A 21762-nucleotide genomic window follows, 5' to 3' on the forward strand; every position below is an offset into this window, starting at 1 on the left:
GTGCGTAGGTGCCATTGGTAAGGAAGTTAAAGGATAGGGCTGGAATTGCAAATAATCAGAGAGGCGACTCGGGCGCATAGTGCGCAATTGATGGGGCAGGTGGTGGAGACATGCGGAGGCTCCGCGCTTAACTTCCACAGCAGGCCATTGTGATGGACGCCGCTGCATAATGTGCATGACCAAGGCGCCATGCATGAGAAAGGGATTAATTAGAATTAACGCCGCACACACAGCGCATCTGATTAGCATAGAAGGGCGCCCGGAACCGACACACGCGCGCTGACGGGCGCGCGTCCATTGTTAAAGAAAAACTGGGAGGGGGGCCACCACCACGCTCGGAGCCGCATCCCTTTGATGTAGGAAGGATAAGAAGGGGGCGTAAAGGGGAGATCTCTCTCTTACTCCAGCACCAGGCGACAAGACGCTCTCCAGCCCAGCGACCCGGACGTCCGTGAGACGCATCGAGGTACGCTGCGAGCGCTGGATCAACGGACCGCCGTGGGCACCTAACAGTGAGTAAGAAGGTGAATTAGGATCATAGCCGATAAATAGGGAATAGGTCCAGGGGTAGTAGAATAGGCCAGCCTCGTCGATTCATACTGACTCAACAACCATTCCCAGGTAGCAAACAATAAATCATCAATAGCTGATCGTGTCCCCGTGTGATCTCGCTGAGAAGTGGGAACGCGTGTGGTGCTGTGTACACAGTGGCTCGCCACGTGGGAGCGCTGTGTAGAGCGGCGCACGAGTGGGTGTCGCGTGTGTGCAGGTGTGTGCGCTCGTAGCGTGGGGGAAGGGGTCGGTGCGTCCACAGGTACCCGCTCCGTCTATCGCCGCAGGGACTCGCATGGTGTGAGGGCAGCGTAATTCGCTCTCCAACCCCTGACCCCCGTTTAGAGCGCGTGATTGGTGGAGAGACAACGCAGCGTTTACAGGTGAACGAGAGTGGGCGGCGAGCTATGCCTCTCACAATAGCTCGCGGAGGGACGGACCAGGGAGGGGAGCCGTCGGGCGATGAGCCCAGCGACGGCAGCAGCTGCTCGCAGAGTAGCGAGGGGTCGACAAACGGCGGAGCCACAGCCATCGGCATGAAGCAAGGAGGGACCTCGGAGACCAGCGGCCCCAACATAAACTTGCTTCATCGCTTAAAAGCCTGGTCCATGGATGCCGTTGCTTATTCCGCATTGTGGAGCCGATCGGCCTGAAAAATAGGTCACCATGGTGGAGGTAATCATGTAGTGACGCTAGAGTTGTTTACCCACCGTCACATTCTTCCTCTTCTTCTTGGTTCTTTCGGTAGTCACGTAGAAGGGAAGTAATAAAATAATAAAAATACAACATAATAAAACAATTCTCACGACGTTTCGGCCACAACGCAAGCAGCCGTCCTCAGGCGAAGAATGAGACATTATCAATCTAGGAGCTTATATAGGTGTAGCGAGGAGGAGCGCCTTAACAAAAGAATGTGCATATGAAGAGGAATTTAGCATACCAATGGGCAATGCGTAGGAGGGGGGCGGAGGGGTTTCAAAGTCCCATTATGCCCATGCATTATGCAGGATCAACAGCACCACGGGGGGGCGCAAGGAACAGCGTTAATAAAGGAAAGGAATGTTAATGATATGTAGCTGCATTTACCAAACAACCACGTAGAAAACCAAAGTAAAAACTACATAAAAAACTAAAATATAAACTGATACTTACTATACTCTACAATAAGCTGAGTTACTAACAACAAATAATAAATTACAATTCTACGTCGTAAGAAGTATATAATATACTTCCATCTAAACTTTATTCTCTTAGCATATACAGTACTATATACTGCCATAGATAAACCCAACATTGAATTATATACTGTATTGCTGTAAACCACCCTATACTTTATACATTTTAATATAACACTATGTATTATTCAACTCACCCTAATGTGTATCGAAATGGTTTATTACGTCCTTCCAATGATTGCTAAGCCTGAATCCATCTTCTCGGTTAAAATTGTCTCTGTGTTTGTATATGTGGATCGCCTCATGAACGAATCTCTCATGATAGCCAGATGGCTTGCAGAGAACCTCCGTCTTGGAGAAGTCAATGTCATGTGAGCCCACTGAGTTGTAACAGTGGTCTGCCACGGCTGAGGTGTTTGTCCTACCGTGTTTTAGATCAGCTTTATGTTCACGAATGCGGTCTGAGACGTGTCGTTTGGTTTCCCCAATGTAACTGCTACCACAGAGGCAACCTAGTTTATTGTAGAGTATAGTAAGTATCAGTTTATATTTTAGTTTTTTATGTAGTTTTTACTTTGGTTTTCTACGTGGTTGTTTGGTAAATGCAGCTACATATCATTAACATTCCTTTCCTTTATTAACGCTGTTCCTTGCGCCCCCCCCGTGGTGCTGTTGATCCTGCATAATGCATGGGCATAATGGGACTTTGAAACCCCTCCGCCCCCCTCCTACGCATTGCCCATTGGTATGCTAAATTCCTCTTCATATGCACATTCTTTTGTTAAGGCGCTCCTCCTCGCTACACCTATATAAGCTCCTAGCTTGATAATGTCTCATTCTTTGCCTGAGGACGGCTGCTTGCGTTGTGGCCGAAACGTCGTGAGAATTGTTTTATTATGTTTTCTTTTTATTATTTTATTACTTCCCTTCTACGTGACTTTACCAAAAGAACAAAGAAGATGAATCCCTGCAGTCACGAAAGCTTTAAATCGAAATTCTTCCTCTTCCCTCCCCCTACGCTTTCATAATCTCTAAGGATCCCCTATCGCAGTCACCCATTCCTCAGCCTCTAACACGTCCCTGCCATCCATACTGTATGGTGTATCCTTTCTTTTTAACTATGTTAAGCACATTGAGAAAAGGTGTGCTCTGAATATAAAATAAGTTGTTGAGATGAACACCGCTGTTGACAGACGCAGCGAGGCTCGCCGAGGCAGCACTCAAGCCACCACTCGACTAGTGGATGGCGACGCCACTGCCCTAGAGGTCGCCATCTTTTTATAACGTATATGTCACTTTCAGCAAAGGGAAATCTGCGTAAATTGTCGTTCAACAAGTAAAGCCTCAATGAGTCACTTTTCAAATATTGTTTTGGGACGTTCAGCCAATTCCTCTTCAAATGTGCGAGAAACCCAATCACAACCCTGCAGCAGTTATTTTCGTTTCAGACTGTTGAGGACACCTGCAGTGCCCATGGAGGCCACCTGCTTTGAGTGGCGAGTCCCTGGCGGTGCACCGAGCCAGGCTCATTATTTGTGGCCAATGTTTTGGACAAACTTCATGAACCCTGTGGACCTCTTTGAGACTGAACTTAAGAAGAGTGGAACTTAGGCTGGAGGGACATTTTCAACTGCAACTCCGACGTCTTTTTTGGACTGTCTGGAAAGGACGCGCCAGGATTTGTTGGTGCTCAACTGTTCTGATATTCGTGTCTTTAAGGGTCACGATTATTTGGAGCTTGATAGGTGAGTTCAACTTTGTTATGGGAAAACTTACGTTATCTCTGCGTGACGGTGGGGCTCGTGAGTTTGTAATTGGAGGGTAGCTGTTGATTGTCCAACCTTCACAGAAGTGTGTTGAGAATGAGATGAGTTGACACAAGGTGAGTTGACAATAGGTTAGTTGAGATGAGGTACATTGAGATAAGGTGAGCTGAGTCTTTATTTAGCTACTTCTGGCACCGAGACGTCTCTGCCTGGTCAAAAGTCAACACATTCCAGGGCGCGCCTCATGATATGCAAATCAAACTAAAAGAGTTTGTACTTTAACCTGCCTCACATTTACGTGGCTTGTTCCTAGTTTAGTGCCTCAGATGTCGCCAGAGACTGTCTGAGCTACAGCCAGAGACTGCGTGAGCTATTGCTAGATACTGCCGGAGCTACAGCCATTGACTGTCTGTGCTACAGCCAGCCTGCCTGAGTTACAGCCAGAGACTGCCTGTACAACAGCCAGCGCCTATCTCTGAGTGGAGCCCCAGGATCATGGCGAGTGCGGCTCCCAGTGGTAGCGAGGCTCCAGGGGAGTTGACCTGCCCCATCTGTCTGGACGCCTTCAGCTGCCCCTGCACGCTCAGCTGCGGCCACTCGTTCTGCCTCGAGTGCGTGGAGGGCGCCTGGGATGTGGCCAAGTTCTTCTCCTGCCCACAGTGTCGAGTGACTTTCCCTCAGAGGCCCCAGCTGAGCAAGAACTTCACACTCGCCAACCTGGTGGAGCAGCGCAGTGCTGCAGATAAAATGGCCACCGCAGTCTTGTGTGACTTCTGCAACGATGGCACGACCGCTGCCTCGAAGACCTGCCTCAGGTGTGATATGTCCTACTGTGTGACTCATGTAAAGCCTCATCAGGAGAACCCGAAGTTAAGGAGCCACATTCTTGTGGATCCAGACACGAATCCTGAGATCCGCAAATGCAAGCCGCACAGAAAGAGGATCAAGTTTTACTGCCGACAGGACGAGAGCTTGATCTGCACAACCTGCATCATCGCAGGAGACCACAAGGGCCATGATGTGGCTATGCTGGAGGATGAGCACAAGACACGGGAGGTGAGGTGGTCTGCGTGTGTGAGCGGGAGCTCCTCCTGCATGAAGTCATCATGTCCCAGTACAAACTGAACAATGATATCCAAATAAATATTATATCATTCCTCTCTCAGCTTCCCATTGTTTTTTCAAATTTTAACAACCTTTATTTAATATAAAGTATGCTGAGGTTGTCATAGTGCAGAAATAATACTAAAACATGTTATTATCAATCCTGTTATCTGACAAATTTATAAATGTGCTCTTAGTATATTTTATAAAACTGAAGGACTATAATGCATACAATAATTTCTCGAAATGAGGTGAGTGCATAGACTGTGGTTTGTATACAAAAAAGTGGTTTGTGGAATGGAGGAGCATTCCCCAAAATGTAAACGAAATGTAAAACGACTGGGACTGCGTGAGCCACAGTGCTCACCGCTTAGTAGCCTCGTGCCGGTCTGTCCCAGTTTAGTGCCGCACTCTACAGCAGCTACCGGGTCACTGGAAGTGGCGTTCCAGAAATGTTGCTTGATTTTGACGGACCAAGTAATTCGTGACTGCATTTATATTTTCATTAATATTCTCTCTACCGAATTTCTCTGACGCTCAACAGTCAAATAGCAGCAGTTCCTTGTGCCATGTAAAACTTAACTAAAACTTTTTTTTATTTCACCAAGTGAAGCTCAGTGAGCTATGTAGCTCTTTTTCACAGGCAAACCTGGCCACAAATTACAGCTCAACAATGTGGCTTATCAGGTCTAAATGTATAGCAGCCAAATGCTCTAAACGCACTTTCCAAAACGTGGACATAAAAACTGGAGGGCCCAGAGAAAGATCCATGCGACCATGGAGAGAGACATGCAAACTGCATAAACAGGCATCAGGCACGGGTTCGAACCCACGTCCTCCTGTATTGCAGGCAAGGCAGATAACATCTCGCCGCTGATTTGCCCTGTCCAGCAACTACTCAGATAGCCCCGCCCACCACTCCAGTAGCCCCGCCCACCACTCGGGTAACTCCCGCGCATTACTCGGGTAGCCCAGACCACTTCTCCTGTAGCCCCGTCCACTGCTCAGGTAGCCCCAACCATTGCTCAAGTAGCCCCACCCACTACTCAGGTAGCCCCACACACTGCTCAAGTAGCTCCGCCCACTGCTCAGGTCGCTCCACTCACTGCTCAGGCAGCCCTACCCACACTTAGGTAGACCTGCGCACGTTTGAGCTCTTCGTGAAATCAGTTCCCTGCAGCGCTTGATCCCCCAGCCTCCATCGCTGCACCGGGGCTACTGCCCCCATCACTCTGGAGGGGTCTGTGTGGAGTGGGGGTGAGAGGGGACGATCAGAGAGTGAGTGGAGTCTCCCCCGGTGACGTCTCTCACAGAAACAAGTGGGAGAGGAGACGCGGGCGGTGGAGGAGAAGAGGAGGGAGGTGGAGGAGTCCGTGAGGCAGATGGAGGCCGCTCGCAAAGACGTGCAGGTACCGTGTCTGGGCCGGACTCGGTGACCCCATGACTCCACCCTGAGTAGGGTTTGTGATGGAGGACAACTCTATTCATTCACGTGGACTTCCATTGGCTCTAAACACATTGTGGGACTAAAGACATAACGGTTAATGCGCCTCAATAATCAGGACGAGCAACGAGGTGGTTCTCATCTCCACTGAGAAGCTCAATCAGTGGTGGAAATTCCACATTCCAATATCTCCATACAACTTACCACTTCAATGTCTGTAATCTATATTGGTCAGATGAGGTGGTAAGTACCTCTTATCTAGTACTCTGGTGGAAAAGTTGGTGGATCACACCGATGTGAAACCAATTAGACGTTAGAGTAGCCAGGTGCCAGTATAGAAACTGGTTTCATGATCCCCTCTCTTCATCCATACATATGTAATGCGATCGTAAATGGGGTTGTTGCTGGCCTCTGGTCCAATCACGCGGCCCGGGGCATTGGGGGGTGGAGCCTGGTCTGCGGGGCGTGTGGGAGGGGCCACCGTTCACCTCGGCTCCAATGGGAGGCGAGGTGAATGGGGGCGGAGCCATCGGGGTAGTATGGGAAGGCCGGATATGACGATCCGGCAGGCGGGAGTCAGGGTAACGTGGGGGGAATGGATATAAGTGGGAGCCCAGAAGAGATCGGGGCAGTCGGGGAAGTTAAGAGGCTGAGCCATGTTGGTTGGTGAGGAAAAGATCCGCGCCATCGGCCACGTGGCGAAGGACCTCAGCACGCCGTCGGCCAGCGGTGTGCGGAGTGCGAGAATAGAGGAGCTAACAGAGGGGCGTGCGTGGCACGCGAGAGAGAGCGTGCGTGGCACGCGAGAGGGAAAGTGTGTGGGGCGCGCGCGAGACGACACTGGTCCGTGAGGAGGCCAGTGGGGTGCGGAGAAAAACCTGAATAAAAGACAAACGGAGACCAGCAGTGCCTGACGGAGTCTTTTATTACACATATGTGGGTTTCTCTCACATGCAGAATATTCATTTGAAGAGGAATTGGCCTAACTTCAAAATTCCTTATGGCTCAAATTGCTGAAGGCAAATTCCAGATTTATCTTCACTTCATTCGAAGGCAAACAAAGCATCGTCCTGATAGCCTTGCGCAATGAGAATGGCACAGACTCTAAATGTACTCCTGATGATATTTGATTATTTCAATGCTTCATTGCCTCCGAATCGTGTTGTACTGACAATGCACAGCAGCACTATCAGAGGAAGAAGGAGGGCTCAGTGCTGCAGACTCTGGACACCTGAATGTCATTTCACAAAGGACCAGACATTTAATAAACAGAGGTGGCATTTATTTCTCTTTGCAGGGATCCATGACAGATAAAAAGGCCACAATCTCGGTCAGATTCGCCCACGCGAGAGCAACGTTGGATGCAGAGGAGAAGGCGGCTTTAGAGCAACTGGAGCAGAAAGGGCGCAAGCTGTTGTCCCAGATCGAGAAGACGATCGCTCACTACCAGGGGGTGATCAGCGAGCTCCAGGCAGCAGCCACTCACCTGCAGGTCCTAGCGCAGGAGAGGGACTCGCTCGCATTCCTGCAGGTGAGCGATGAGTCTCCAGTGTCACAACTGGCACAAAGCCCTCTTACCAGTAGCAGGAGAGGGAGGCTCCTGAATGAGAGCTCGCATCTCCTGGGCTTGAGAACACAGCTTCACTCTTGGACTCGCATCGCAGCTCCAGTGGCTAATATTTGGAAGGCCAGCTTATATTTTCTCAGTTAAATTAATTCTCTCTCTCGTCCTTTAACAGATTCCCATTAAGTTTGTTTCATTGTGAATATAAACTAAATGTTAATGGAATTTCACTTTTTAAATCAACCATACAACAACAATGTACACGGTATTCATGATTATCATCAGCCATAATCTATCCACTTATTGAGGAAGGCCTCCCCAAGCCATTGCCACATGTCATGATGCCGCGATGCAACAATCCACCAGCGCCTGCTCACGACCCGATGTAATCTCTCCTTCTTACTTCGTGTACCTCCACTTGGATGCGCTACCTTTATTGCTCATATCAGGGATGTTAAAATAAATAGGTCTCATACACTTATTAATGATATCATTGTGTCTTGGATATCACTTCTACAAGATCTGCACCATGTGCATTGGTAACTCCAGAAACTTCTAGTCCTACATTCCTCTCAACACAGATCAATATCAACCGGTCTCACTCTGAAATATTTGCCCTGCAAATTAGTGTTGGTCCTCATGGGGGTGGCGAGATGTTAACTACCTCGCCTGGTATACCGAAGGTCCGGGATTTAATCCCAACCCTGACGTCCTTATATATTTGGAGTTTAAATGTCTCCCTCCATGGTCGCATGGATTTTTCTCCGGGTCCTCCAGTTTTTCCCTCCACATTTGAAAACGTGCGTTTAGAGTATTGGGCTGCTAGAAATTTCCACGACATGAACAACTTCGTTGAGCTATCATTTGTGGCCAGGTCGCTTCTGAAAAAGAGCTATATAGCTCCGTGGGCCTTACCTGTGTAATTAAAGACTCCGTCAGGCACTGCTGGTCTCCGTTGGTCTTTTATTCAAGTTCTTTCTCTGCACCCCGCTGGTCTCCTCCACTCACCAGCGTCGTCTCGCGCGCGTCCCGCACGTGCTCCCTCCTCAGCTCCTCCACTCTTCCTCACACCCCGCTGGTCCTGACAAGGGACCAGCGTCTCCTCTCGCGTGCCGCGCACGCTCCTCTCGTGTGCCGCGCACGCTCCTTCGTTAGCTCCTCCTCGCGCGCGCCCCGCATGCGCTCTCCCGTCAGTTACTCTGCTCCTCCCCGCTCCGCACACCGCTGGCCAACGGTGTGCCGAAGCCCCATCAGCCACGTGGCTGATGGCGCGGCGGCCACCCAACGTGGTCCCGCTTCTTCACTCCAACAACTGACCCCTATCCCTTCCAGGCTCCCACCTATATCTTCTTTCCCATGTGACCCTGACTCCTCCCCTTCCGGATCGTCAGATCCGGCCTTCCCATACTGCCCTGCTGGCTCCACCTCCATTCACTTCGCTTCCCATTGGAGCCGAGGTGAACGGCGGCCCCTCCCACACGCCCCCCATACCGGGCTCCGCCCCCCAATACCCCGGGCTGTGTGATTGGGCCAGAGCCCAGCAGCGACCCCATTTACGCTCGCATTACACCTGGAAAATAAATTGTAGTTTATTGTTAACTATGAATCGGTCTCACTCTGAAATATTCGCCCCATAAGTCAGTGTTTTCCACCCACGATGTTCCAGTGGGAACTCCACTGATCACAATGGATTGGAGGTAGAGTCACAGTAACGCATCTCTTTCTCCCACAGGGGCACCTGGAGGAGACGTGCAGGTAAAAGACGACTTTCACTCACGACTCGACACATGACAACATGGGACTGAGTGTGGGGTGCGGGCAGTGAGACATTGGCTGTGTGTGGGGATGCTGTCTGTGGTGATGGTTTGTGTGGCTATGGTGTTTGTGGTGATGGTTTGTGTGGTGATAATGTGCGTGATGATGCTGTGTGTGGTGATGGTGTGTGTGGTGATGCTGTATGTGATGATGCTATGTGTGGTGATAGTAATGCTATGAGGTGATGCTGTGTGATGATGCTGTGATGCGTGTCTATGTGATGGAGTTGTGATGGTCCTGTGAGTGACGATGCTCTGCGTGAGACAGTAGCCATGTCTGTTTTGCTTTCACAGGGCAGGGAGGGTTACAGCAGATCCACCCTCATGTCCTAGCCAAGAGGACATTGCCTCGCTTAAAGGCACCGAGGAAACTGTGGCCAAATTCCTGTGTGAGTTATTCAGTGTGAAACATGGGTGATGGGGCCATCTTCACAATAAATGATCACCATGTGTGTGTGCACGAGGTCGACTCAGCTTCAAATGCTTACCTAGTTTTGTATGTAAACATCACCACTAGAGAGACAAAGGTGGCCAGGCGTAGTGCTGGCCACCAAGTCCCTCATGTGCTGTGCCAGCTTTCAAAGGTTTTGGTTTTCCCCGACAGTCTGTTAAGGCAACACGGAGAATATTTATCTTCGTTTACATCATGGAACTTGATGCGGTGTTTGAACAAAATCGCCACTAGAGAGACAAAGGTGGTCGGGCGTGGTGCTGGCCATCCACCGCCTCGTGTGCCGTGCTGGTCTTCATAGACGCTCGCTAACAGCACTTGCCCCAATGGTCTGTTGAGGCTAAACAGGGGATCTTTGTCTTTGTTCACATCCCATTCCAGGACACTACTGAACAACACCATGATACTCAGTGTGGTGTTCTTGCGTAAATAATCAGCATGAGTCAGGGGTAATTGTGATGTTGAAATGCAGTGCATGCCTGTGAATGTGTATGGGTGGGGGGAGCGGTAGCATAGTGGTTAGCACACTGCACTACGAACCCAGTTACCTGGGTTTGATTACCCACCATGGCTAATATCAGTTGCAGGTGATATCTTATCCAGTCCAGGGCCTCTACTGGGCAGTTTCAACCTCAAATGAGTTCCTGATGCTGGTAATAGTCATAATGATGGTGATAGTGGTCGTGATGAGGATAGTGGTACATTGGCCAGTCATCTCAGTCGACCCATGGCACCTGGGTCTGCTCCATGACCTCCTGCCAGTGGGCGTTCTACACTTCACGTGGCCTCAACGTGCACATAGCCTGGCACAGGCCCCGTGGTGATGTCACCGCCACTTAGTGGCGAATGGCTGTTGTTGTTGTTGGTAATGATGCTAATGTTGGTGATAATGTGAGTGATGGGGACGGTGATGGCATTGGTGAATGATGGTGTTGGTCGTGGTGATGGTCATAATGGTGACATTGGTGATAATATAGGTGGTGATGGTTGTGATGGTTTTGCTGATGGCGCTGATAGAAGTAGTGATGATGATATTGGTTACGGTGATAATGGTAGTGATGGTCGTGACAATGGTTTTGATGGTCGTTATGATGGTTATAATGATGCTGGTTGCGTTGGTGATGGTGATGAAGATGGTGATGAGTTGGGGTGATGGGGATAGTGGTGATGGTCGATGTGATGGTAGTGATGGTGGTGATGATTGTTTGTGAAGGTGCTCGTGGTGGTGATCGTTGTGATGTTGTTGATGGCGATAGTGATGTTGTTGATGTTCATAGTTTTGATGATGGTGGTGATGGTGATGTTTATGTTGTTGTCATTGATGATATTGATGGCAAGAATGGTTGGTGATGGTGATGTTTGTGATGTTTTAGGTGATGGTAAAGATAATGGTTGGTGATGGTGATGTTGATGGTGGTGATGGTGGATGATGGTGATGACGGTGTTCTGTAGTGATGTTGTCATCGCTGTTGTCACAGACGGACGCTCACCGACTCTCGACACAAACTCAGCTCATAACCAACTCCAGATCTCCTCGGATCTCAGGACGATGACGCGGACCCGTGACTCCCAGGGTCGCCCCGATCATCCACACCGGTTTGATTACTGGTCACAAGCCCTGTGCTCTGTGAGCTTCTCGTCGGGCCACCACTACTGGGAGGTGGACGTGGGGGACGCGAGGTGGTGGCGGGTTGGAGTCGCGTACGGGACGATCCCACGGAAAGGGAGTGGTGGTGCTGCACCGTTGCTGGGAGGGAGCGACGCGTCCTGGTGTTTAGAGAAATATGACGACAACTTCTCAGTGTTTCATGGTGGAGTGAAGACTGCACTGTCGGTGAGGGGGGCCCCCTACCCCCGCAGAATCAGGCTTCAGCTGCACTGGGAGGAAGGGCTCCTGGCGTTTTACCGCGCCGACTCCATGGAGGTGATCCACGAGGTTCGGCAAATATTCTTGCAGCCTCTCTACCCTGGGATGTGTGTGTGGTGTTTGAATGAACCATTGAAGATCATGGATCTGAGTCGTGCATCCTGAGGATGGGGAGAGACAAAAACCCAAAAAACAGAGGAGAGGGGGGATGTTGAGGAGAGTGTGAAGTGAGGGTGAGGGGAAATTCTAGATTTGAAGCTTTCGTGACTGCAAGGATTCATATTCTTAGGTTTTTTCGGTGACTTTACCGAAAAAACCTTAGAAGGTGAGGGGAAATTGGAGGGGAAGGTGGCAGGTGAGCATGGAGGGTGATGGTGAGGGTGAAGGGTCAGGAGAGGGTTAGGAGAGGAGAGGATGGGAAGGAGTGGGTATTGAGACGGTGAGCAGAGGGTGAGGTGACAATTCAGGGAAGGGTGAGGTGAGCATGGAGGGGTAGGGTGAGAAGGGAGGGTGAGGTTCAGGTTGGTGTGCGTGAGCGATGTCGCCTGTCAAGTACAAATCGCCGGTGCGGAAGATTGAGGGATTTTAATGAAATCTGAGTGGGGAATCAGTACAGCCCCAAAGTCCATGTGGTCACTCCTTCACCTGCAGTGCGTGCTCGCGTCACCATGCCTCCTCATCCCTACGATTCACCATCATCACCATCATTATCACCATCACCACCATCACTATCAACCACCATCACCATCATTATTACTATCAACACCACCAAAACCATCACCAACATCGTCACTATCATCACAACGATCACCACCATCATTACCATCACTCCATCATCATTACTATAATAGAGGTGCTAGACACTCTATTCAGTAACCTGCGGGGCCACTATGTATTAGAGGGGCAATGCAGTGTTACCACTCTGGGACCAACGGCCGGGGTCAGGGAGAGGTGAGAGCGGATGGTAAACACGGATTACCGCCAGACCAATGGCCAGGGGGTTAGATGAGGTAAAGAGGATCGAAAACGCAGATTGTGAAGAACCAATCAGAGGGTCCCACGAGGGAGCGTGGGATTGGATAAGGACCGTTACAAACGGGTATAAAAGGGCGAGCGTGGGGAGCGCCCGCCAGTTCTCCTCACACGAGTGAGTGGTTGTTGTGAGGGTGAGTGGTGAGGGTGAGTGGTGAGAGTGAGTGGTGAGGGTGAGTGGTGAGGGTGAGTGGCGGTTGTGAGTGGTGATTAGTGAGTGGTGAGCGTGAGTGGTGAGGGTGAGCGGTGATTGGTGAGTGTGTGATTGGTGAGGATGAGTGGTGAGTAGTGAGGGTGAGTGGTGGTTGTGAGTGGTAATTAGTGAGGGGTGATGGTGAGGGTGAGCGTGAGTGGTGAGTGCTGAGGTTGAGTGGTGAGCGGTGACGAGCAGTGAGGGTGAGCAGTAAGGGTGAGTGGTGATTGGTGAGGGTGTGATTGGTGAGGATGAGTGGTGAGTGTGAGTGGTAAGTGTGAGTGGTGAGCGGTGAGGGTGAGTGGTTGTTGTGAGGGTGAGTGGTGAGGGTGAGTGGTGAGGGTGAGTGGTGAGAGTGAGTGGTGAGGTTGAGTGGTGAGTGGCGGTTGTGAGTGGTGATTAGTGAGTGGTGAGGGTGAATGGTAGTGGTGAGTGGTGAGCGTGAGTGGTGAGGGTGAGGGTGAGTGCTGAGGGTGAGCAGTGAGGGTGAGCAGTGAGGGTGAGCAGTGAGGGTGAGTGGTGATTGGTGAGGGTGTGATTGATGAGGATGAGTGGTGAGGGTGAGTGGTGAGGGTGAGTGGTGAGCGGTGAGGGTGAGTGGTTGTTGTGAGGGTGAGTGGTGAGAGTGGTTAGGGTGAGTGGTTAGGGTGAGTGGTGAGGGTGATTGGCTTTTGTGAGTGGTGATTAGTGAGTGGTGAGGGTGAGTGGTGAGGGTGAGTTGTGAGCGTGAGTGGTGAGTGGTGAGGGGTGAGAGAGTGGTTAGTGGTGAGGGTGAGTGGTGAGGGTGAGTGGTGAGGGTTAGTGGAGAGAGGTGAGTGGTGAGTGGTGATTGGTCAGTGGTGATTGGTGAGGATGAGTGGTGAGTAGTGAGGGTGAGTGGTGAGGGTGAGTGGTGAGAGTGAGTGGTGGTTGTGCCGGTGAGTGGTGAGGGTGAGTGGTGAGGCTGATTGGTGAGTTGAATGGTGAGAGTGAGTGGTGAGGGAGAATGGGGAGTGGTGAGGGTGAGTGGTGAGGGTTAGTGGTGAGGGTGAGTGGTGAGGGTGAATGGTGAGTGCTGAGGGTGAGTGGTGAGCGGTGAGGGTGAGTGGTTGTTGTGAGGGTGAGGGTGAATGGTGAGAATGAGTGGTGAGGGTGAGTGGTTAGGGTGAGTGGTGAGGGTGAGTTGCAGTTGTGAGTGGTGATTAGTGAGTGGTGAGGGTGAGTGGTGAGGGTGAGTGGTGAGCGTGAGTGGTGAGGGTGAGTGGTGAGGGTTAGTGGTGAGGGGTGATTGGTGGTGGTGAGTGGTGAGTGGTGAGCGTGAGTGGTGAATGGTGAGGGTGAGTGGTGAGGGTGAGTGGTGATGGTGAGTGGTGACGAAGAGTGAGGTTGAGTGGTGAGTAGTAAGGGTGAGTGGTGAGGGTGAGTGGTGAATAGTGAGTGGTGAGGGTAAGTGGTGATGGTGAGTAGTGAGGGTGAGTGGTTAGGGGTGAGTGGTGGGGATGAGTGGTGAGGGTGAGTGGTGAGGGTCAGTGGTGAAGGTGAGTGGTGAAGGTGAGTAATGAGTTGTGAGGATGAGTGGTGAGGGTGATTAGTGAGTAGTGAGGGTGAGTGGTTAGGGTGAGGGTGAGTGGAGACAGAGAGGGTGAGTGGTGAGCCTGAGTGGTGAGTATTGTCAAAGCCCGGTGGGCTTTGACAATACCTTAGTATCTGTATATATATGTAAGGTTATTAAGAACAATATTTTTCACCCGGGCAACGCCGGGTACTTCTGCTAGTGTTACTATAAATGTTAACATTCGCAGCTTAAATCCAAAATACGTTATTAAAGATTTACCTCAGAATGCTACAGAGTTGTGTTACATTCTTAATCACGTAACTCTATCTGGACAAGTTGTAACCTTACACCACTGTTCCCTACCTCATAGCACAGTAAATGTAATCAGCACAGTGACTTTACCTCACGTGCCTGTACGCAAGAAGTAAAACTTTTACCTCAGCCCGTGTCTCACCGCCTCGCTGCTTAGCAACATCACTGCCGCCAATCTGATGTTGGTTTCCCGCCAAAATCAGAGGTCAGAGGGCAGGTGGGCGGGGCCTGAGGGCAGGTGGGCGGGGCCTGATGGGGGGGGCGTGTCCTGCGTGGGTCAGCGTTGAGCTCTGATCAAGCCACCTTTGGGTGTGGATGCAGGTCACAGTGTGATGATGGACCGCCTTGCTCCTCGGGAATGCAACGTGAAGGTTCGTTCACAATTACAACAATGTTCGAAAAAAATAATAGACGGCGACCTGAAACTCACAATCTCCCGCGCAAAAAAGAGTCTGGTTTCCAGGAGGATTCCTGTGCCACCACAGCTATGATGGATAATTAGTTTTTCTTCAATAACCTGCATAAAGGCCACTACTTCTGTGTACTATTCATTGCCTCGTCAAAAGCCTTTGATACTGTTGACCATGATATTCTACTCACACGACACAATAATATAACATTTTCAGGCAGGAAAATAAAATGGTTCCAGAGGTACCTCTCAGAATGTTTTCAAAAGGTACATCCTGGTAACATCTCGTCCAAAAATATTGAAATAACAAATGTTGTTCCACAAGATCGGCTACTAATGTAACACTGAACAGACTAAACCCCATTTAAATTTCGATTTAAAGCTTTCGTGACTGCAGGGATTCATCTTCTTGGTTCTTTCGGTAAAGTCACGTAGAAGGGAAATTCAGACGCTGTCTCCCCGACAGACCTGGTTTTCACCTGAGGACGGCTGCTTGCGTTGTGACCGAAACGTCTTGAGAAGTATTTTATTATGTTGTTTTTATTTTATTTTATTATTTCCCTTCTACGTGACTTTACCGAAAGAACCAAGAAGATAAACCCCATTTGTCATTCTGATCTTAGATTTGTATTGGATGTGCCATTCATGACCCACCAATTTGACCTCGACTTAAAATCCCATCTCACGTCACTTGATGCAAGTCGAAATCTACATTTTGCCCTGTTCATCCGTAAAATCCTTATTGGCAAAATCTGTGATACATTTAGCTAAATCATAAACCCACTGTCAAACTCAAGAAACCTAAGACATCCATTTAATTGCCTGTTAACTATCCCAACAACGAGAATTGAAATAGGTGACAACCATTTTACCGTTGCAGCACCAACGTTTTGGAAAAACCTTGTTTCCTCGGGGCTGGCTCTCCACCGCCATGTGTTAACCTGACTCCCTCACCCGCGTAAACCACCACTCACGCTGCAGTGGCTGCGTGCATGCGCACGAACCGTACCTGCTGCTCACCACGTGCCCGCCCAGCCACCCGTACCTGCTGCGGTGGCTGCGTGCGCGCGTGCCCGCTCAGGTTGCCTGCCCCGACTCACGCTAAAAATAGCCGTATGAATATGCCGCGCCTCTGCTCCCTCCCACAAAATCTGCTTCCTTCTGCCTTGGAGGCAAGTCCGTAGTCCTGGGCACACGACGATCGAATCGATGGCAATATTCGCGCGTTGCACCACTGAGCGTTATCGTCGCTACGCGGACACGCTGCGTATAACGCCCTTCGCTACGCGGACACACTGCGTAAAACGCGTGTCGCTACGCAGACACACTGCATAAAATGCGCTGAGTAAACCCGCACGCGATCACGCAAGCACCGGGAACAACAAAGTTCAAAGTTCAAAGTTAATTTATTAGGTATAGCACTGTGAGCTATTCGGCTCTTGAATCGGGTGCAACCGCAACAAACAAAAAACAAAAACATGAACAAGAAAACATCTTAAAGTGACTATGTGCAAACAGAAAATCCAAGAAAAGACAGCAAAATATTGCAGAAAAATCACCGTACACCAACCCTGTGCAAAAATCCCAGTGGGATGCAAGTCAAACAATAACAACAACCACAAGACAACTTAGATTAAGGCCATCAGAGGTACTACAACAAACAAACATGGCCAAACCAAAAAACTTTTCGAAAATCACCAAAATAAAGCCATGAAAGCAATGAAACAGTGGTCATAGGAACTGTGAACGACGATCGGATTGATGATGATATTCGCGCGTTAATCCGCTGGGCAAACACGCATGGCGAGCCCAAGCGCAGTTAATGAATTACTACCCGCGCTGCCTCACACACACAGAAATCACACGGTGTCGTTGCTCTGTGCTAAAGTTTATTACTGGCTCACCCGAAGAAAAACTCTGCGTGACCCGGAGAAAAATACCTAGCGAGCAGCGTCCCACCTGTCTCTATCCAAACCCTCGGGGAACCCTCGCGCTATTCCTCACCCCTCTTACGTACTCACGATATCTCACGGACGCGATGGGAGTTGGAGGGACGAGGATCCGGGAGGTCTTTGCCTGAGTCGAGTTGTAGCTGCACTCGCCAGCGTCTCTCGGACGCTTGAGTGGCTGGGAGTTCGACTGGGTAGCTGGCTGACTGGAGGAGAACTGACCAACGTTTCTACTCTTCCCTCCTTTTATCTCTTCCCAATTCCAAAATCCCTGCCTAAGTTGTGTTGCCCTCCCAGCCAATCGGGTCCAAACTTTCCACACGCGCAGGGCTAGGCAGCGAGCGATACCCTGCTGGCCAATCGGGCGCCTACCTGGCGTGTGGCTTTCACTTGCTTCACAACCCATTGTGTACGTGCCCGTCGTTTTCTCCCACTTGCTTCCGAACCCATTGTTTACGTGCCCGTCCTCCCTCCCGAACTCTTGGTTGAGGTTTTTAGCTTTAGCCAGCTCGCTGGGTGTTTTGCTCTCCCCACGGCCCTATTCCCCTGTGTTCGGTGAGTTCCCACGGGGCCGCAGTGCAATTCGGCCTGGCGGGGGTCGGCCAATTTCCTGGCACTGGGAAACCGTGGGTCGTCCCCATGAGGGGTCCCTCCGATAAAAACCCAGGATACCAGGGGACCCCCCCACGAGACCCTACGTGGGCATCACCATGGTGGAAGTAATCATGTAGTGACGCAAGAGTTGGTTACCCACCGTCACACTTTTCCTCTTCCCTCCCCCTACTCTTTCATGATCTCTAAGTATCCCCTATCGCAGTCATCCATTTGTCAGCCTTTAATACGCCCCTATCATACGTATCATTGTAATATTTAACCTTTTGATTTAACTATGTTAAGCACATTGAGAAAAGGTGTGTTATAAATATTAAATAAATTGTTGAGATGAGCACCGCTGTTGACAGACGCAGCGAGGCTCGCCACTGCTCTGGAGGTCGCCATCTTTTTAAATTGTATCTGTCACTTTCTGCGAAGGGAAATCTGCGTAAATTGTCCTTCAACAAGTAAAGCCTCAATGAGTCACTTTTCAAATATTGTTTTGGGATGTTCAGCCAATTCCTCTTCAAATTAGTGTTTTTGAATGTGCGAGAAACCCAACCACAAACCTGCAGCAGCTCTTTTCGTTTCAGACTGTTGAGGACACCTGCAGTGCCCATGGAGGACATCTGCTTTGAGTAGTGAGTCCATGGCTGTGCACCGTGTCAGGCTCATTATTTCTGGCCAATGGTTTGGACAAACTTAATGAACCCTATGGACCTGTTTGAGACTGAACTTAAGAGTGGAACTTAGACTGGAGGGACTTTCTCAACTGCAACTCCCACGTCCTTTCTGGACTGTCTGGAAAGGACGCACCAGGATTTGTTGGTGCTCAACTGTTCTTATATTCGCGTCTTTAAGGGTCACGATTATTTGGAGCTTGATAGGTGAATTCAACTTTGTTATGGGGACAACCTACGTCATCTCTACGTGACGGTGGGGCTCGTCAGTTTGTGTAATTGGAGGGTAGCTGTTGATTGTGAGAGCAGCTAAATGGACTACAAGACGGAATTTTGTTAGGTCCAAGATGGACCAACCTTCACAGAAGTGTGTTGAGAATGAGATGAGTTGACACAAGGTGAGTTGACAATAGGTTAGTTGAAATGAGGTAAATTGAGATAAGGTGAGCTGAGTCAGTCTTTATTTAGCTACTTCTGGCACCGAAACATCTCTGCCTGGTCAAAGTCAACACATTTCAGGGCGCGCCTCATGATATGCAAATCAAACTAAAAGAGTTTGTACTTTAACCTGCCTCACATTTACGTGGCTTGTTCCTAGTTTAGTGCCTCAGATGTCACCAGCGACTGCCTGAGCTACAGCCAGAGACTGCGTGAGCTTTAGCTAGATACTGCTGGAGCTACAGCTATTTACTGTCTGTGCTACAGCCAGCCTGCCTGAGCTACAGTCAGAGACTGCCTGAGCTACAGCCAGCGACTGCCTGAGCTACAAGCCAGCGCCTATCTCTGAGTGGAGCCACAGGGCCATGGCGAGTGCAGCTCCCAGTGGTAAGGAGGTTCCAGGGGAGTTGACCTGCCCCATCTGCCTGGACGCCTTCCGCTGCCCCTGCAAGCTGAGATGCGGCCACTCGTTCTGCCTCGAGTGCCTGGGAGGCACCTGGGATGCGGCCGAGTCCTTCTCCTGCCCACAGTGCCGAGTGACTTTCCCTCGGAGGCCCAAGCTGAACAAGAGCGTGACGCTCACTAACCTCATCGAGCAGCTGCGAGTGGCTGAGCCCGTGGCTGCCGATGCTGCTGCTTCTGCTGTTTGCTGCGATCATTGCAGGAAGACCGCAGTGAAGACTTGCCTCAAGTGTGAGACGTCGTTCTGTATGACCCACGTCGCGCCCCACCGGCAGTTGGCAAAGTTTAGTGACCACGTCCTGGTGTCGCCCGGTGTGAACCTGGAGAATCGACGGTGCGCGGAGCATGGAGACGAGTACCGCTTCTACTGCGTTAACGACGGACGCCTCATCTGCAGGGACTGCACCGTCACTGTGGATCATCGAGGGCACGAGCTTGTCACTCTGAAGGTGGAGCACGACAAACGAAAGGTGAGTAGGAGGTTCTCATGGTCACCGCGTAGTACCCACGATACCGCAGCATCAGCTGATGAACTCTCTCAACAGCAGCATCTAATTATAACCAAACCACAGCGAGTGGCTCAGACTCATTTTAAAGTGGATTTAATATATTACTTGCCCGTCAATTTATTTTTGAATGGTAGATTCATAGTACAGTCGACCCTTCTGCATCGCGACTTTCCCCATCGCGGTTTCGATATATCGCGGGGTCGGCATAAGAAATGAAATGGGCATTTTTTGGGAGTTTTGGGGAGTTTTGTGAAAGGCGCAGACGACACGCGAAGGCCAGTACATGACATACAAAAAGTTTAGTAACTCAAATGCATAAATTATAAGTACAGTATTGTATAATATCTGAAATATTCAATAAAAAATTGTTCAGCTCATGATTATTAATGAGGGGGGGGGGGGGGCGATTGCCCCATGTGGAGTGATGTAACCCGCTAATGGTTATTGAGGAGGGGTGCGGCATGTGGAGTGACGCCACCTGTTCATGAATATTAATGAGGGGGGTTGGCCTCATTTGGAGTGACATCACGCACGGGACACACAGACATTCTTGGCTCATTTTAGTAGTAAATACCATAAATAAACACATTTTTTTAAGTTACATTTTTAAAAAGAGTTAGTTTGCGAAAATGCTTCGGTTCTATGCGCTGGTTTGGAGGACACCAAGCGTGTTTATGGCAGCCTCTCACTTGATATCTCGCAGCGACCTCGCAGTGATCTTTGTACCTTCGTCTCTCGTATCTTTTTGTACTGCTCCGCTCGCCAAGCGGACCACGGGTACCAAAACATTTTACGCGGTTTTTCCAGATCACGGGGGGCCTGCGCTCCTAACCCCCACGAGGTGGAAGGGTCGACTGTATACAGGTGTAGTGGGTTAAATTCAGGTGCACACTGGAACTTTGGAGGCAATACTATTTATTAGGTAACATAACAATTAACACTTAACATAACGACTTAAGGTGGTAGCTACCTTTCCTAACTTAACTAACACACGAGGATACTACATTACTGGACCAGGACAGCCCAACATGCTGCCTGGTCCACTTGAGGACACCGGAGAGCTTCATCCCAGAGATGACCCAGCAGAACAGTCCAGAACAATCCAGCTCTCCATCCACACCCTGCTTATAACCACTCCGGCGTGGCCGGCTCCGCCCCAGGCCACGCCCCCCTTCCCGATCCTTCGGGAAGGCCCGAACCCCAACCACATGACTCCCTTGGGGCCCCTGGCCCGCCTTTATCCGGTCACGTGTCCTGTTAGGTTCACGCAGAGTGTCACGGCCCAACACGACCCCCGTGACACCTGCCTACAGCCCCCATACCAAGCCAATACAGTAGTGTCCTACGAACCCACGACCTCCTGTATAGCAGGCAAGGCAGATAACATCTCGCCACTCCGGATCCCTGTCCACCCACTTCTTAGATAGCCCCGCCCAACTACTCATGTAGCCCCACCCACCACTCGGGTAGCCCCACCCACCACTCTGATAACCGCTCATTACTCAGGTAGCCCCGCCCACTACTCCAGTAGCCCTGCCCACTGCGCAGGTAGCCCCACCCACTACACCGTTAGCCCAACCCACTACAGTAGAATCTCTGGTCACGAACGCTTCTGACCACGACCAAATCGGGTTCCGACCAAAAAATTCACAACATTTTTTAATCTGGTCACGAACACATACTCGGGTGGCTATCAAACACGGCCGCGGCCGATTTCCCCTTCCACGCCATTTTTTTTGTAAGCGCCAAATTTCCTGTTGTTTTTTCTTCTTGGTTTTTTCGGTAAAGTCACGTAGAAGAAAAATAATAAAATAATACAAATAAAACAATAAAATAATTCTCACGACGTTTCGGCCTGAAGACGGCTGCTTGCGTTGTGGCCGAAACGTCGTGAGAATTATTTTATTATGTTT

At 50.1% G+C, this 21762-nt stretch overlaps 2 protein-coding genes across 4 annotated transcripts in view; both read left to right on the forward strand.

Annotated features, from left to right (window-relative positions):
• The first annotated feature begins 1648 nt into the window (after positions 1-1648).
• Positions 1649-13408, forward strand: LOC144737453 (E3 ubiquitin/ISG15 ligase TRIM25-like). 2 transcript variants are annotated; one of them, XM_078620167.1, is made up of 6 exons: positions 1649-4549; positions 5911-6006; positions 7339-7572; positions 9338-9360; positions 9714-9808; positions 11349-13408. In XM_078620167.1, exons 1-6 carry the CDS (start codon positions 3989-3991, stop codon positions 11900-11902), a joined length of 1563 nt encoding a protein of 520 aa, XP_078476293.1. In that variant the 5' UTR covers positions 1649-3988; the 3' UTR covers positions 11903-13408. The 2 variants fall into 2 exon arrangements, with proteins under 2 accessions (XP_078476293.1, XP_078476294.1); XM_078620168.1 differs by lacking the exon at positions 7339-7572.
• Positions 13409-15092: 1684 nt separating this feature from the next.
• Positions 15093-21762, forward strand: part of LOC144737446 (E3 ubiquitin/ISG15 ligase TRIM25-like) — a 227628-nt gene continuing 220958 nt past the window's right edge. The window contains exon 1 of one of the 2 annotated variants that reach the window (XM_078620155.1): positions 15093-19810. In XM_078620155.1, coding sequence (XP_078476281.1) covers positions 19244-19810 — 567 coding nt within the window. In that variant the 5' untranslated portion in view covers positions 15093-19243. The remainder of the gene's footprint in view (positions 19811-21762) is intronic. The other variant, XM_078620154.1, reaches the window with a different exon arrangement.

The sequence above is a fragment of the Lampetra planeri genome, chromosome 69 (genome assembly GCF_965212315.1).
Source record: "Lampetra planeri chromosome 69, kcLamPlan1.2.h2, whole genome shotgun sequence".
Lineage (NCBI taxonomy): Eukaryota > Metazoa > Chordata > Hyperoartia > Petromyzontiformes > Petromyzontidae > Lampetra > Lampetra planeri.